The sequence below is a fragment of the Sciurus vulgaris genome (genome assembly GCF_902686455.1).
Source record: "Sciurus vulgaris genome assembly, chromosome: 4".
NCBI classification, from domain to species: domain Eukaryota; kingdom Metazoa; phylum Chordata; class Mammalia; order Rodentia; family Sciuridae; genus Sciurus; species Sciurus vulgaris.
The window spans coordinates 6169981-6187985 of NC_136464.1; the positions used below are offsets into that span (position 1 = coordinate 6169981).

At 45.1% G+C, this 18005-nt stretch overlaps 1 protein-coding gene across 2 annotated transcripts in view; it reads left to right on the forward strand.

Annotated features, from left to right (window-relative positions):
* Positions 1 to 18005, forward strand: part of ADAM12 (ADAM metallopeptidase domain 12) — a 331659-nt gene that overhangs the window by 85656 nt on the left and 227998 nt on the right. For both annotated transcript variants that reach the window (XM_079136781.1, XM_079136782.1), the window contains one exon: positions 11161 to 11234. In XM_079136781.1, the coding sequence (XP_078992907.1) occupies positions 11161 to 11234 (74 nt within the window). The remainder of the gene's footprint in view (positions 1 to 11160; positions 11235 to 18005) is intronic.

Consider the following 18005-nt stretch of genomic DNA (forward strand, 5'->3'; position numbering starts at 1 on the left):
GTTTTCTGGTTAATAAACACAGTGTGTGCTATTTCACGGCTGGCTGTCTTGTAAGGGTAGGCAAGCCATTCCAAAAAGCAATACTCTGTGTTAGTTTATAAGATTTTAATATCCTGATTATATCAGTAAGCAAGCATGGGAGTTATTGCCTATAAAACATTTCACATCAGCACGAAGTGTATTCACATATTCGTGCTGTATCTGCACAGGGGATTTAGAAGCTTCTATCTCTTTCTATGACACTGGATATAGATATATAGATATATAAAGATGTAAATATATATTACATAAGATCATCTTCTCCTACGGAAGGAGAAAAAAGCCAATTTGTTTTCCACGTAAGAAGGCATCGGGACTTGCTTGGTACCTGGCTTCCAAATAGACCTTCAATTAATAAACATGCCTTTCAGAAGGCTTTAACAAACTAAATTATTATGCCCATTTAGATCTGAATAGAAAAAGCTTTTACAAGAGGGGAGCAGTCGGGGTAAATAGCAATAAATAACAAGTGGAATGGTGTCTGGTCCCTGTCGGGCGAGGCGGCAGTTTCATTTGTGACTGTTTCTGCCATAAGAATGTGCTGTCGTTTTATCCTGCGTGAGAGTTTCCAGACATTCATCATTTGAATCTCATAGTGATCATCCCAATTATATTTGGATGATATGTTTGGTTTTTGAGTGCTGCTATAACAAATTGCCCTGACGTGGGTGACTTAAAACAATACCCATTCATCATGTCCCGTTCTCTGGGTCAGAAGTCCAGACTGGTGGGGCGGAGCTGATGCTCCATCTGGCTGAGTTGAAGGAAAGTCGAGTCTTTTTGCCGAGGCCCGGGGTGGTGGTGGGGGCCCCTCCCTCTCCTGCCCGCTTCTCTGAGCTGAAGGACAGGTCTGTTCTCCTGCAGCGGTGGCGGAAAGTGGCGGAAAGCTCCTCCCAGGCTCTGGGCTCCCTTGCTCCATCTTCGAAGTGTGCGGCACGGTCTGGTCCTTCCCTTGTTCCCTGTTTCTGACCCCAGTGATGAAAGTTTGGGGCTTTTAAGTACCCTCATGGTTATATTGGGCCCATCAAGTATTTCAGAATAATGTCCTGGTCCCAAGGTCCTGCAACTTAATCGCACCTTCATAGTCCTTTTGCCAAGTAAGATGACCCGTTTCAGGGTTCCGGGGGGGGGGGTGGTCAGCATGAGGAGGCAGAGCCTCACCCCGCCCCCCGGCCTCCTCCACACCTCTCGCCTCATGGCCCTGACTACCGATGCTTTCCACCCCACCCCTCCACTCTTTGCTTTGGATTTTATATCGATTCACATTTTATCAAAAGTCCTTTCCTCCTCCTGCTGCCTCTCTCTGTGTCTCTCTGTCCTATTCTGGATTTTTAATCTTTAAGGTCCAAAGAATCTGAGCAGGTTACCCAGAATTCTCTCTAGAGAGCTGAGGACACTGGGGACCAGGCTAGGAATGAGTGTATTGGTCATTTTTTATCCAGTCTCAGGTATGAGTGTAAGAAATCCAGCTCCCTTGGGGACAGAGCTGTGAGAGAGTAGTACACTCACGTGGTGTGTGCCGGGTTCTCGCCCCTCAAGGGAGAGAGGGAGGGAGGGAGAGAGGGAGGGAGGGAGCCCTGCCTCCTCTCTATGGCAAGGCTACTTTCAAAGGCCTGAGTTCCTCACTTGCTGTACCTGGATCCTTTGTACAGCCACTCTGGTCCCTTGGGAACATCAGCCTCCTAGGACTGGGCAGGTGTCAGGGTCCGGGAGAAGGACAGCAGCCTCCTGCTCAGGGACACCGTGTGACCTGGAGGAGCATCCTGAGCGCCCTCACGCCTCCGGAGGCGAAGTCTGCAGCCTGGGGTCTCTCCTCTCCCCTAGACCATGTTCTCCTGCCAGCTCCCAAGCTTCCCACCTATGTCCTTCACCCACAGGCGTCCCCAGGGGCCACCCTCTGACAGGGGAGCACGTGTGGACACAGATGATAAGTGCCCCGCCTTGCAAAGTTTCTATTTTCCTGAGGGAGATAGACCATAAACAAGTAAAATAAAATCTAACGAATTACTGCAGATGACAAAATACTCCAGGAAGAGGCAGAACTGCTGGGCAGGCACCAACAGCCCCACTAGACGTTGGGGCCTCTCAGAGGCAGCGAGGGCCAGGCAGACCGCGGGTGGATCGGACACACAGAGCACCCAGACAGGCCACTCCAGGAAGATCAGCAGGATCAGAGAGTTGGGCCTGGCCCGTCCAGCAGTAAGCAAGCTGTGGATGGGATGGGCTCCCACTGAGCATGGGGCAGGGGCGCCAGGCCCTTGGCTTCGTTCTAAGTACAACAGGTCACCATTAATGACTCTTAAGAAAGATCATCACCAAGCTGGGGAATTCTGGTGGAAACCTGGGGTGGATTTTTCCTCTGTTGTGATGCACAGGGAGGGAGTGTAAAATAAAAACTGAATTTCAGGTGTGTGAAGGTTGAGACATCTGCATCCAATAGGACTTTCCAGACTGCCTTGTTGAGTCGCTGGTCATGTTCCTCTTCCAACCCAACTTGTGAACTCACCAGGGGAACAAGAGTGCTGGGGTTGGCTTCAGAATCCGTGTGTAACAGACTGTGTTTTAGGCCACAAAGCAACTGAATACATTTTTAAGAATCAAGAAAATTCCTTGCATCTAATTTGATCAAAATGGAATGAAATTAGAAATCAACACCAAAGGGGAAAAGAACCTACAGAAACCATATCAACATGTGGAGATCAAATGATAAATTCCTTTAATTTCTTTTAGTTGTGAATGGACATAATACCTTTATTTTATTTTTTTTTATTTTATTTTTATGTGGTGCTGAGGATGGAACCCACAGCCTCACACTGCCAGGCAAGCGCTCCTCCACTGAGCCCCAGCCCAGCCCCTGAATCATGCATTTTTAAATGACAAAGGGTGACAGAAAAAATCAGAGGGGAAATTTAAAAATTCTTAATCAAGCAAGAATAGTGACAGAACATACCAGAGCCTTTGGGACACTCTGAAAGCAATGCCAAGAGGAAAGTTTATAACTCTGAATGCCTAACATCGAACACTTAGAAAAACCCCAGATAAGCAACCTGATGGTGCATCTCAAGGCCCTCAAAGAAAGAACACACCAGTTCCAAAGCCAGCAGAAGAAAGGAAATAATTATGACCAAAGTCAATGACATAGAGAATAAAAAAATACAAAGGAATGATGAAATGGGGAGTTGGTTCTTTTGATAGAAAAACAAGATTGATAAACCCCTTTGCTAAACTAACCAAAAGAAAAAGAGAGAAGACCCAAGTTAATAAAATTAGAGATAAAAAAGGAGAAATCACCACAGACATCACAGAAATCCTGAGAATCATTAGGGACTTTTTTGAAACATATACTCTGATAAATTGGAAAGCCTAGAAGAAATGGATACATTTCTGCCAGAATTAAATCAAAAGGGCTTAGAAACCCTTAAAAGATCGATAACAAGGAATGAGATAGAAGCAGTAATAAAAAGCCTTTAAACAAAGAGAAGCCCAGAACAGATGGATTCTCAGCTGAATTCTATCAGACCTTTAAAGGAGAACTAATGCCAATGCTTCTCAAATTATTCCATGAAATATAAAGGAATGGAACACTTCCAAATTCATTCTGTGAAGCCAGTATCGCACTCATACCAAAACCAAATAAGGACACATCAAGGAAAGAAAACCTCAGACTAATATCCCTGATGAACTTTGATGCAAAAATCCTTAATAAAATATTAGCAGATCATATTCAACAGCATATTAAGGAGATTGTACATCATGACCAAGTTGGTTTTATCCCAGAAATGCAAGGATGGTTTAAAATATGCATGTCCATAAATGTAATTCACCACATAAATGGAATTAATGACAAAAGTCACTTAGTCATCTTAATAGATGCAGAGAAGGCCTTTGACAAAATTCAGCACCCATTCGTGGTAAAAGCACTGAAGACACTAGGGATAGAAGGAACTTACCTCAACATCATAAAGGTTATATATGACAAACCCAAAGCTGACATCATAGTGAACGGGGGGAAAACCAAAAGTGTTTCCTTTAAATTTTGGAACAAGACAAGAATGTCCACTCTCACTACTTCTATTTACTATAGTACTAGAAATTTTAGCCAGAGCACTTAGGCAAGAGAAGGAAATAAAACCAATAAAATAAGATAGAAAGAAGTCCAATTATCACTGTTGGTAGATGATGTGATCCTATACTCAGAAGACCCAAAATGCTTCACCAGAGGAGTGCTAGAGCAAATTAACAAATTCAGCCAAGGATCTAATTACAAAATCAGCCTACAAAAATCAGTAGCTTTCCTATACATCGATAATGAATCTGCTGAGACAGAAACTAGGAAAACAATCCCATTCACGATAGCCTCAACAAAAAAAGAAAAAACCCTAGGAATATATTTAATCAAGGAAGTAAAAGACCTCCACAATGGAAACTATAGAACAAATTGAAGAATACACTAGAAGATGGAAAGACTGCCTTGTTCATGGACAGAGAGAATTGATAGTGTTAAAATGTCCATACTGTCAAAAGCTATCTACAGCTGCATGCAATCCCATCAAAATTCCAGTGACAGTCTTCACAAAACTAGAAAAGAGAGCCCTAAGATTCATTCGGAAGAGGAGAAGACCCAAAGAATAGCCAAAGCAAGTCTAAGCAGAGGCATCCCAGTACCTGACTTCAAATTATACTACAGAGCTACAGTAACAGAAACTGCATGGCATAAAACAGACGCACAGACCGGTGGTACAGAATAGAACACTCAGAGACAATCCCAGACAGATACAGTCACTGGTCCTGGACAAAGGTGCCAAAGATGTGCCTGGGAGAAAAGGCAGCCTTTTTAAGAAATGGTGTTGGGACAACTGGTTATCCATGTGCAGAAGAATGAAACTAGACCCTTATCTCTCACCCTGCACAAAAATCAGCTCAAAATGGATCAAAGACTTGGAATTACACCAGAGACTTTGCAACTCCTAGAGGAGAGTGCAGGGTGGACAGAGTCACTGTGGTCCCCAGGGGCACATGAAGTCTCACGGACTGCCCTCCTGCAGCTCTCAGATGCAGCAGGAGATGGAGCAGAAATGGGTAGATGGCTTCACTAGGCCTTAAGCCACTCGAACCCCAGCCACACAGATCTAAAGGAAACTTGGAAGGGTTTACTGCAGACTCAGGACTGCTGAGCACCCCGAGCAACAGGGTCAAGAATGCTGGGCCAAAGGAGGATGCGGGTATCTTTCCCTGGGTGGAAGGGGAGGTGGCTGAGCACAGAAGGAGGGAAGATTCCATGCTCCGGATGTCCAGCAACAACCCACAAACAACCTAAAACTACATTACATATCTTTCAAAAGCAGTTTCCACCTAAGAATATGTAATCCTACACATTTTGGCAAGTTGTTTGCTAATGTCAGTTTTCCACCTAAAAAAAATTAACAACTCACAAGTAAAAATCATCATCACTTATATTGATAACTAAGGGGCCCAAGCCAGGGACATCCCATGACAGTGCTGCAGGGCCCTGGCTCCTTCTCACATTGTGCCGCAGTTGGTTCAACTATGTCCTCTGTCTCTGAACTCCACCATGTGCCTCTCCTTCTGCTCTGGAACCAGTGCACTAATATTCAAGTGGTGATCAAGATTGCCTCTAAATATTCATAGCAATGAATGACTCCCTGGTGTCCCATGAATGCCAGGGCTGCAGTCTGAAGCATTTATTTAGTGCTGGAGAGGGATCTGGTTATTTCAGAGTTCCCTTGGATGCAGTATTTTAATATTGTTGTTCTGCCTGGAAAATTAAAGCCCTCTGAGCTTCTAGTATCGACAGGTAAGATGAATGGCTTTGACTCAGAACGGGCCACAGTCTTTGAAAGGATATCCTAGAGGATGCCACAGGAGTGGACATGGCCACCGAGTGGGGACTCCCTCCTGCCCACCAACCCTGCTGCCATTCTGATGCCCATAATTTCAACTTCATGATCAGGGTCAGATTTTCCTAAGTCATTGGAAAGTGGATATGCTTTAAGGACAAACGCTGAGGAGAGGATCCTGTGCATCACTCAGTCCATCAGAGGGAAATAATAAGAAGGATATATATCTCTGTATCTGTGTAAATCTACTCGTATGGACAGAAATTTTACAGTCATTATGGGTGAAATAGTTTAAATTCAAGTTTGGGTGGTTTCCCAATTACACAAATTAAAGGGCAGGATGACATACGAGATGCCAAGAGGAAGAAGGAATCATGGCTGATCCATAAATCACTTCTTAGCCATCTGCAAATACTGCAGTCAGTAGACCACTCCAGCCTGGTGCACTGCGGGGCCCCTCAGCAGCACAGGCAGCTGAGGGCCTGGGAGGGAGCCACCGGCCTGGCCAGGTCCTTCCTTGCAGGCTGGCCTGGTCCTGCCCCCATGGGAGCCTGCTGAAACTCATTTCTGGGAGACATGCGCCTCTAAGGTAGAGTGTCTGGTAAATGTAATCCAGGGACAAAGCTGGGAGGAAAGGACGACCCTGGGAAAATGCTGAATCAGCCATGGGATTTGTCTCCCAGCCCACACGCCCCAGTCAGGGACTTGGAGCTGAGTCCTGGGTGGAGTCAGGGGTGGAGTAAAAGGGGGAACAGGGAGAACTGATAAAACACTGGATAAGAAATCAGGATGTCGGAGGGGCCTGCATTATAACATGAGCATACGTGACACACGTGGACATGCACATTCTCCCACGTGCTTAAGAGGCACTGCAAGAAGAAAAATCCCTTGATTCACTCATCCTTCTCTTTTATTCAGGGAAGACAGGGGATTGAACTCAGGGGCACTCGACCACTGAGCCACATCCCCAGGCCTGTTTTGTATTTTATTTAGAGACAGGGCCTCACTGAGTTGCTTAGTGCCTCGCTATTGCTGAGGCTGGCTTTGAACTTTCAATTCTCCTGTCTCAACCTCCAGAGCCGCTGGGACTACAGGCATGCACCACTGGGCCTGGCTTCACTGGTCCTCTAAAACTTGCCGAATGTCTTCCTTAAGCCTCTGGAGGAAGCTGTTTGTGTTGCTGACTTTTGTCACTGGTGTTGAAGAGAGCTTGCCTCCAAGGTCCAGTGATTCTCTGCACAGCTTTCTCCTTTCCCCTGCCCAACATCCCACAGGAAGTGGTCCTGGTCTCTCTGGGATGTCCAGTCCACACATCCCATCCATTCTCTCTGTGGGCCTTTTTTGGGAAGCACCTCCTGGCTCCACTGACTGCTCTTGATGGCACCCTAGCTTCCAGCCCCATTTTCTCCCCTGGCCTTCAGCCCCTCTTGTCCATTCTGTTCCTGGTCCTGGATGGCTCCCTGCCTGCTGTCTCCAACCTGGAGAAAGATAGGTGTGCGCAGGTGAATGAGAAAGAACCCTGCCAAGAAGAAGAGAGCGTGAGGGAACACTCCTTTCTCCTAAGGAGGACGTGCAGAGGAGAACAAATAGGAGAGGTCTGCCCTTGAACTTATTGTGGGGACATGGAACATGCAAGAGAACGAGCGATTCCACTCGCCATATTTTAAAAGTGCAGGTGGCCTCCTCCTGTGTACCGCTCACAAAGCCAAGTTCAATGGAGGAGGTTTGGTGGGAAAGGCAGAGCCATTTGTTATTTAGAAGGCAGCACAGGCTGCTTTTTGACCTAGGAGTGGGGAAGAATTTCTCAAATGAGGCACAGAAAATTTAGATCATGGAGGGGTTTATTAAAATGAAGTCTCTCTTTCACCAACACACAGGAGGGGTGAAAGGACAGCCACGGGAGGAGGAAGAACCCACACACAGGCAGGAGTAGCACCCAGAAGACAGAGGGATTAACAGGGATGAGACAAGGACAGAGATGGCGGAAGGGCAGGGGTCCGACGCACGAGCTGGCCTTCCCGGGAAGAAGAGAGCCAGAGGTCCCAGGAGCACAAGACCTGAGGCCTCTTACTGATGAGGGACACAGAAGTTAAAGCCCAGGGGCACAATTTCACACTCAGCAGACTGGTCTTGACTGACATTAAAATTTTGCCAAATATTCATGAGGACATGGTGTGAAGGGAATATCTATCCACTAACAGGCAAAGATGTGCAAACCCCACCCCAGAGATGCCTCCCCGACAACCCAGAGGGCTCCTAAGATTTTAGTCATATTCTGCTTTCAGCTGGGTGAAAGGTGCCCTGGCAATTAGTATTGTCGTTTTCTAAAGCCACAGACATTTTAAATACTCCTTAGGATATACTTTCCTCAACTTAAAAGATAGAATTATAATTATTGCCCAAAGATGTCTGGTCTATTGTTTAGCACTTAACGGATTTATTCAGCAAATGCAGTTCCTTAAGCATTCAGCACAAGACACAGTTCCATTAGGATAATCAATATATCATTTTTAAGAATAGGAATGGTGCGTTAACCAGTACCAGTTCATTATCTCCAGTGGCTAACAATCAAGAGAAAATTGAATGAATGCATGCTTTTAAACTAAGAGGTCTAATGCAATTAGTGGTTTTGAATCAAAGTAGTGCTCTGTTCTCTCTCTCCATTGGATTTGTCCTATACTCTCCATACATCCACTAAAATGGACACAGAGATTTTCTCATCTTCCTGGAAGAAAATGTATTCTTTTGAAAGATGTTGATGTTGGCATGTTATAATAGCACTTGTAGGTACTTTATGTGGAATTAGCACAAATGTTAATATTTAAACTTGCTCAATTATTTTAGGGAAAAGGGTGCTGCAGATTATTTATTTATTGGTGGTGTTGGAGATCAAACCCAGAGCTAAGCACTTCCTCTATCAATGAGCTGTATCCCTGGCACTTTATTTTTATTTACAAATACAATTTTCAGGATTTCTCTTTAAGATGGTACTTTGTGTATCAATAGCTTAGGCAAGCACAATTTGTAACTAAAGTAATATTTATAAATACACATAGGTAAAACAGTTATACACATGAGGATACATACATATGGTGTTTGGGCACATCTTGACAGAATATGGAGACATATTTTTGTTTTAATATTTTATTGTAAACATAATTAATAATCTAGTTTTTCTAAGATATGATTAATGAGTCCAAATTGCAACCCTGGAGGAAACATTGGTTAAGTGTTGGTAATTAAGTCTGAGGGTCAGTTAAGTACATAAGGAAAAATCCCTGACAGACACAGAAACAAATGAAAACATTCTTACACACTGTTACAAGGATGTGGTGTATATTTAATGTTACATAGGATTGAATAGTAATATTAATTTTAAAAGTTCAAAAATCCATGCAGTTCTTATCAACACCAGTGGCAAAATACAAAAACTAAGAACTGTGTTTATGTACTCTTTTGCCATGAAACAACCTGTTTAAACCCAGAAAAATGCACAAAGATTTCATGTATATGGGAATTCCCGTTTAACTCAAGCTCAAGTCATTATTTAAAATATTATCATCCGTCAACTAAAAGGATATTATTTTCCGTCATTACAATATGTAGATTCCTATGATACAGAAGATAACATCTTATACAGATGGTGATAGTTACGTAGGAGAGCCACCCCAGGCACGCTGAACCCCCACCTGGGCTCACAGGCTGCAGCACCTGAACACACCAGCTGTTGGAATACTGCTACGCAGGCAGCAAATGGCCCAGGCAGGTCTTGGTGTTCCCGCCCCTTCGGAGCTGCCGGAAGACCTTCCGCGCAGGTGCGGGTGCCCCACGTCTGTGCTGTCTGCCTGCCACGTGCAGCTGTCCTGCTCTGAAATGCGTCTGGTGCAACCGATGAGCTGAATTTTATTTTATTGTAATTTAAATAACGCTGCGTGGCAATGGCCACCATATTAGACACAGTGAGACCACAAGAAGTGTCAAACGGCCGCCTGGGGAAGGGAGGTTTAGGACTCCCCTCAGTGGTGTGCGCCAGCTAGCGGGGCCTTGGCGTTTCCCCAGAACTCATGTGCTCTTCGGTTGTGGGTTTTTCAAATCTTGTTTCATTTTTCACTAATTATTTTAATGTAGGCTAGTTGGAATTTATAGTCCACTTTGTCTTAAGTGTCACATGTGGTTAGTTAATTCATTGTATTTTTAAAATGTCTCTTGAACTTCCAAGCAGTAATAGTGCCTTTTAGATATGGAATATTAGAAAACTGCATATAAATATTTTATTCTCATAGCTCTTATAAAAGCAGAGAAACAAAAGAATTCACAAAGCAAAGGCAGACAAAGCCAATGCCACTGAAGTTGGCTCTCTTTTAACGTGATGACTGCAATCGGCAAGGCAGCGGCCGCCTGAGGTGCTCACACTGTGCTGATTGGACAGACCCAGGGGCCTGCGAGGCGCGGTGCCTGTACAGGGTGCCTCCCTGACGCGTTTTTAAGCTACTAAGAAACCTTCATTTGCACACAGGGCTGTGGTAGCGTTTGGCTTTTCTTAGGTAGACCTCATCCTTCATGAATGAACTGCACCTGGGTTATTACCTCGAGAGGAGCTGGCAAGGCCAGGGGCTAGGGCCAGGTGAGCCAGGAGCAGAGTGGTATAGGTGGGTGTGGATGCAGGTGAGGTGCAGACTGTGCTCAAGCGTTGGTATCTTGTCAGCGCGGTTTGTTTCAAGCAGGGGTGGATTGATCAGGGGGTGATTTTAAAGGTACCCCTACACTGTCATTGGAGAATGGATGGGAAGCCAGCACAGAGGGCCTGTGTTGGAAGGTTTTGCAGGAATCCTGGGTGAGAGACTACGGTGGTCTGCTGGACACCAGCAGTGGAACTTCATGGGCCTCTCAGCAGGACTTCCTCGTGGATTGATGGAGTTGGTGAGGGTGGGGGGCTGCAGACGGCTTCTGGTGTTCGGCCTAAGCGGCTGGGGAAAGGAAGGTGCCCTTCCTAGAGGCAGGGAGGATGGAGGAAGGAATCGATGGGCCATGTCCAAGGGAGAAGAGGCCCGAGAGTCCACAAGGGAAGGAGTGGGTGTTGAGGCCACATGAGGGCCTGAGTCACGGTTCCAGCTCTGCTTGCTCTTCTGTACTTGGAGTCTCCGAATGTTCCTTAGGGGAATGTGGATTTTTCTCCCTCTGCTGACTGCCAGTGGAGCACAGCCTGATGTTGGCAAGTCAAAGCCCAGTGTTTTTCAACCGACCCCTCTTGTTTACCTTTCAGGATCATCCAGAAGTGTTGAATGTCCACATGCAACTGGAAAGCAGAGAACTGGTCATAAATCTGGAAAGAAATGAGTAAGTCAAGCTAATCTTATTTATGGAATGACAGGACCAAGTTAAGACAACGTGACTGGGAAGTACTGTGTGATATGTGTTGGCTTTTAGAGAAGCAAACTCCATGCCTGGGTCTGTAGTCCAGATTCAGATTGGAGGATGAAGTTAACTTTAAACAATTACCCAGAGGGGAAAAATGAAGAATTTTATCACTCTAAAAAACCTGATAACTCAGCAGGTTTTCTCATTGTTCAAATGTTTCTTTTCTTCAGGCTGATTTTTCAAGGGAAGAATTTAAGCATCTCCTGCTCATTCAGATAAGAGTGTTCCATAGGTAGTTCCTGAGTTGTATAAGAAGGGATAGTTTCAAATAGGTGGACACTCTTTCGTCCCTGGGAAATACCAAGAGTTTATTTTATCTTTCAAAGCTTGTCTCTAGTGGTATAAACTTTATTTTTTCATTTAAAAATTTGACACTTCTCTGGAAAAATCATATAAATTTCCGGAAAATGGTTTTATATTTTATCCCAGAGAACATGGGTATTACTACATATTTTGCATGGCTTCCAGGAGAAGCTGTTTCTGCTCCTATTTGTGTTGTTCCTTACACTCTGACTGTCCCCACAAATTCTTCAGCTCTAGAGGGCCCTTCCCATTCCTTTGGACTAGCGTCCAGTTAGGAAGCCCTTCTGCGTGGCAGTCTGAGATGGAGCTGTCAGCCAACCTCCCGGGGCTTGATGCAAAGTGGCACTTCACTCTTCCAGTGTGTGGGTTCCTCTCCTCACCGGTTTTTGCTGAATTGACGGTGTGGATGGGAATCCTCTGGAAGGAGTTCCCCCAAGAGATACGGAATCACACAAACTCCAGTCCGCATCTTTATGTAAAAAGTCAGATCACTTTTATCAGAGCTGTGATTTGAGGGTACTGAGCAAGTCAGAGGAAAGGGACCACCCATGGCCATCCTAGCGTGTGGCCTCTGGTGCCATGAGTATATAAAGTCACATAAAATCATATGACCTCCTCCTCGGGATCCATAATCTGCCTCCCCCTACCGCCCAAAGGAGAATGCTCAGTTTATTTGTGATGGTAGAGACAATATTCGCTAAAATTGATCCAGAACTTGAAAATAGGGCAAAAATGCCTCTTTATTTTATTTTATTTTATTTTTTATCTTACATGTGTACCCCTCACCATTAGATGGATCTAAAGCTTCGTCAACAATAAATAAGTAATGCGTTTTAGCTTTTCTGGTGGCGATGATCTTAAAATAGAGATTGCAGCACACATATGGAATAAGCAGGGATGTGAACTAGAAACTGTTGCTGCTTCTGGTGCCTCTCTTAGGAAAACGAACACTTTGATGGTCTTTCTTTCCTTGTTTTCATGTAAGAATATTGTGGGGGCATTTACGTTTTTATAAATTGCTGTTTCTATTTTATTATTTGCTCTTTTTAAATGGACATGACAGTAGAGTGTATTCTGACATATTTACATACATGGAGTATAACTTAGGATCCCATTCTTGTGGTTGTGCGTGGTGTGGAGTTTCCCTGGTCATGTATTCATACGTGAACGTAGGAAAGTCATGTCCTGTTCATTGTACCGTCTTTCCTATTCCTCCCCCTCCCTTCCCTTCATTTACCTTTTCTAGTCTAATTTAAATTACTGTTTCTATGTGTTTTTGAAAACATCTCCATGGAGGAAGCTAGGTATTCCTCAAAAGAGCAGAGGAAGGGCTTCCATCTGCCACGCATGCACTCAGGGGCTGTTATGATTGGCAGCTGTATTGTGACTGACCCTATTGTTAGGCAGGGTTGTGGTGCCCAGCATGGGGGAGGCTGATCCTAAACTTTGTAGGTGGTATTATGACTGCAGGTAGAGGAGCGGAAATAGCCTTAATAAAATTCTGAAGTTATTTGTTTTTTACTATAAAAGGAACACCAGCAGAAAATTGAACACTGTAGAGGAAAAAGAAGGAACAAAGAATTAAAAAAAAAAAAATACTCCTTCTAACATAGCCCTGGTTGACGTGGTGCATGCTAGGGTAGATTATGTCCTCACAAATAAGGTTTTTCTTCTTTGGTCTTTCTGATATTGTAGTCTTTGTGTGACTCTATACACTATGTCTTCATTTAGCTTCATAAGGGACATGCTTTTCCAGGTAGAAATGACTTCTCAGAGCCCATCTGGTCCTCTGAGTGTGTAAAGTGGTTTAATAGCCTCGTTCACTTCACGGTTCCCTCGGAAAATGATTTACCTTTCATTACTGCAGATAGTACAATGTACATTGACAACTGGGTCAGGACTAATTTGTATAAAATATTATTTTAAAAGGTGTGTTAATTTGCTCCCTTCCAATCCTGGACCTTTCATATAAGATAATCTTGAAATTAGAAAAGTCAAAAACATAAAACCATCTCTTCTCAATTTATTTCTCTCTTCCCAATTGCTTTGTCAGCTGACATTAAAAAAAATATGATATCCTGTAGCTTTATTTTAGTAATACTACTTGTACCAATTTGACGAATCACATTCTGTTAAAAGTAATATTTTCATAAAGCATGCCAATATTACTATTTTAATAATGCATTTCCCAAATACTTCAAAATGACAATTGTTTTCGAAAGAGTCTACACATCTATTTCAAATGGAAAATTCCTTTGAGGCAATGAATACCAAAAAAATCTACAATTTTATGAATAAAGTGAAATGCTTTTATGCTACTAACTTTTAATGCTATCAGACACAAAAGGTATAAATCACTGGTTTATAATGTAATTTTTAATTTGCATAGCCTTTGGTGCAATAGAACAGAAAGCTTATTCAAATGAAGCTATAAGAACCCAATGCTGAAAATATAAGCAGAGGCCATTTACATATCTAACAACCAGTGTAGTAGAAGGCCTGACCACTCTGAATGGACCACGGAAGGTTGACCTGTTGGCATGCTGCTTCAGTGCCTGTGGGCCAGGAATCAGCCCTGTGTTCAAGGATGTTCTTTGCAGAATGTTTTACTTAGGATCTCATTGATAGGGATTTAATTAAATAAATTATGGCTCAGCTATGGAGCAGAATACTATGTGATAGTTAAAAATGAAGAACTAAATCTTTGCAAAGAAATTTATAGTGCAATCAATATAAATATGTTAGAAAACAGTTTACATGGTATTTGTTTTAAAACTATACACATGACACAGATTTCTCAGTAGTATGATTATGAAAGTCTTATTGTCTTAACATTTCACAAGAAGAAAACATTACTTTTGAAATTTAAAAAAAAAGCTTTTGTTTTGAGGGAGAAACTGTCATAAAAACTTAAATACTTGAAAAGAAAAAGGCTTAAGTGTTTATGATTCATAAAAAGAAAACAGGGAAAGGCTACTTTGAAAGGCCTTTATAAGCCTCCAGAAACTTCCAAACGGCAAAATAGGCCTACCCATTGAATATTGTCTTTGAATGTCTAGAAATCGGTTTTAATGGAAAAAATCTGCTTAGAAATTAAGACCTAAATAAAAGTGGCCCCAGTCCCTTAAGTCATAAGAGCTATACTCTAAGGCTAATGCTGAAAGAGAGTCACCTCATTATCCCTCCTCAGAAATGCTACCATGGTACACCAGGTCACAGAGCAGGGCCCAACTTCTAATAAATAGTTGTTCCGGGGACTCTGTTTTATTTGCCTTCTAGCATCCCTAACTTGTGCTGATGGTCTGCTCACTTAAATCTGTTTGTACAGCATAATTGAATGTTTAAAGGAACACCCGCCTCCCCAACTCCCCGGGGAAGCGCTTTTCCTTGCTGCTGTCTGCTGAGGGAGGGCAGGCGGTTTATGACTTCCATAACTCAGCAGGATCCCCGTAGATCCTCAGGCCCTTGCTCACAGGTGCTCTGTGTATCTTTGATCAAAATGGTTTATTGGACAGGCAGGCCAGCTCAGCATCGCTTTCCAGTTTAGGGTAATTAAAAGCGAGGGCCATACGTCACGCTGCTTGCCTCCCTCAAGCCCGGCGGGCACTCTGTCTTCAAGCCTGGCTCCCAGCACCGTGGACGTCAGCTGCCGTGGGGAGGCCATGCCCACTAGACTGATGTGTCTCTGGGCTGGAAGCACTTCAGCACTGACTTGTATTCTGTCTGGAAAGATACCAGACATCTCTTCAGGAGCAACTTTAATTACAGTACATTCTAGAACAATTGTAGAAAGGACATTTAAAAATCATCAAACATTGGACACAAATGTTTGGCAGGGCATGTATTTTTGTTCATCTCTCAGACTACCATGTGCTGAATAGAGAGATGTGGTCAGTATGGTGGCACTGGACGGGTCAGGAGCTGGCTAAGTGACAATCCAGAGGATGTTAGCCCATTGTGCACAATGACCCGACCTGTGTCAGGCAGCTGGGCTGCTGCTGCTGCTGCTGCTGGTGGCTGCAGGGCTGTGTGCCAGCACGTGGTTTTGTCAGGCGTCTCTAGGAAGATGTGAAAAGGAGGCCTAATCACATTTCCTGGCAACACAAAGCTGGGGGATCGCTGTGCTCCAGGCAGCCAAATCTGGATTATGGAGATTTCAGAGTTTGGATCAATAGGCCAAAACTAACAAGATGAGATCTAGTGGGACAGATACGAAGTCCTGTGCGTGGGTTAACAAAAATAAATAAACAAGTGTTGCGAGTTCAGGGGATGTTTGCTAGTAGTTCACACAAATGAGACCTGCAAGCTCAACAAGAGCCCTGGAGACAATGTGGCTGCTGAGATAGGTGACAGTCATCAAGACGTCTGTGGGGTGGTGCAGCGGGCCCTGAACTGGGAGCCGAGATCCTGCGCTCTGTGCGCCACGGCTGAGAACCAACGACTACTGTGTTCTCATTGCCACCCTTGGACATGCCTGTCTTCTCCCATAAAACAGGGACATCCCCGAGGTCAGGGGCAGGGTCTTATTTTATTTTTTGGTAGCACGGATTGAACCCAGGGGAACTTAACTACTGAGCCACATCCCCAACCCTTTTTATTTTTTATTTTGAGGCAGGGTCTCACTATGTTGCTTAGGACTTTGCTAAGTTTCAGAGGCTGGTTTTGAATTTGTGATCCTCCTGCCTTAGCCTCCCGAGCCACTGGGATTACAGGTGTTAAGCACTCTGCCCAGCTTAGGGGTAGGGTCTTAATGCCCCCAACACCTCTACCACTTTTCCCACTACCTGGTTTGTCACAGGCCCTTGATTAGCACTTATCACATGAGCGCATGATGGAAACCGAATGACTTGAACCAAGCCAGACGTGAGTCACCAAGGGTTTGAGGACGTTATCCTGAAGGAGATGTGAAACAATTCCAAAGCTTTGAAGCCAGCTGTGCTTCCAGCAGCAAGCTGCTCCAGCTCTCTCCACGTCCTGGTCTGTGCAGCGGTGGTGAGATGAGGACTCAGGCTGGTTTTAGGGGGCGGATGTGAACGACTCAGTGATCTTTCCTGTGGGCCACGATACCCAGCCACACCCTTGGCTTCACTGTTTCACTCCACACCTTCTAAATTGATGAAAACCAGGCTATGCCCACTCGTCACCGTAGGTCTTGGAGATGGCTGAACATCTCAGTCCTGACGAGACTCGCAGGATTGGCCAGGGTCCTCCCTGGGGTTCATGTTGCTTTGAGGATCTTCATTTCACAGACTCGACGTCCTCAAGAGGTGCGATCCTTAGGTCTTTCTGCGCCGCCTCTCGCAGAAGCAGCCCAACCTGCGTGTGGAACCGCTGCTCTCATCTGCTCGGTGGCTCTAAATATTGATGGAATGAGGAAACCACCTCAGACACATGACCGTTTAGCTTCATGACTCCGTGTCTCGGCGTCCCTTCTCCCATTCACAGACCTTTGTCAGGATCTTTATTGACACACAGGGAGATCATTTGTTGGTTCGCTCCCTCCCCTGACCATCTACTCACAGATTTTGAATGACCAGATACTGCGATTGACCCTGGAAACAAGCGAGCGAGCAGCCTCGCCCCTCGTAGTGAGTCAGGGAACCCAGCACTAAACAGGTCATCACAAAACAATACCTGGATGATAGCCATGCCCAGGGCCAAGGAAGGAAAGCACAGGGCCCTCGCCTGGTCTGGAGAAGGAGGCCATGTCATTAAGTGGCACTTAAGCTGTGCATGAATAGGGCCAAACCAGATACAGAGGGCATGTGTAAAGGTCCTGAGGGAGGAAGAAGGAGCATTCCAGAAACTAGGAAGGGCACTGTGCTAGCGAGCCAGGAGGAGAGTAGTGGACGGAGAGGGAGAGGATGCCAGGCCACGCAGGGTCATCTGCACCTTCTCACAAGGACAGTGGTGTACCCTGGAGAGCCGGCCTGTAAGCACGGCAGTGGTTTGCCAAGACTCAGTTTCCTAGGACTCTCCTGGCCACACGGGAAGACTGGGCTGGAGGAGGAAGAGTGGCCGTCCAGGGCAGAGCCGTGGCTGGAGCCGTAGGAGTGTCTGGAGGAAGGTGGAGGAGGCTCAGTGTCCAGGGGGCAGAAGGGACAGAACGCGGCGAGGACTGAGCGTGGGGGAGATGGAAGGGAAGACATCGAGGGTGGTTCCTGTGCACCAGGCACTGGAGGACAGTGGCGTCTGTGACCAGAATAGAGAGCCCTGGAAAAAGGACCAAGGACTTGCCTTTGAGAAGTGGCCAGGGACACAGATGTGGTCGGGATGGCGGTGGCCAGGTCCTGCGCCCCTTGGAGCAGGCGGATGCTTTCACCAGAGTCCGTTCTGGAGGTGGCCGGTGGGCGCTGTCAGGTGGAACGGCCGTGGCCTGCCTTTGGT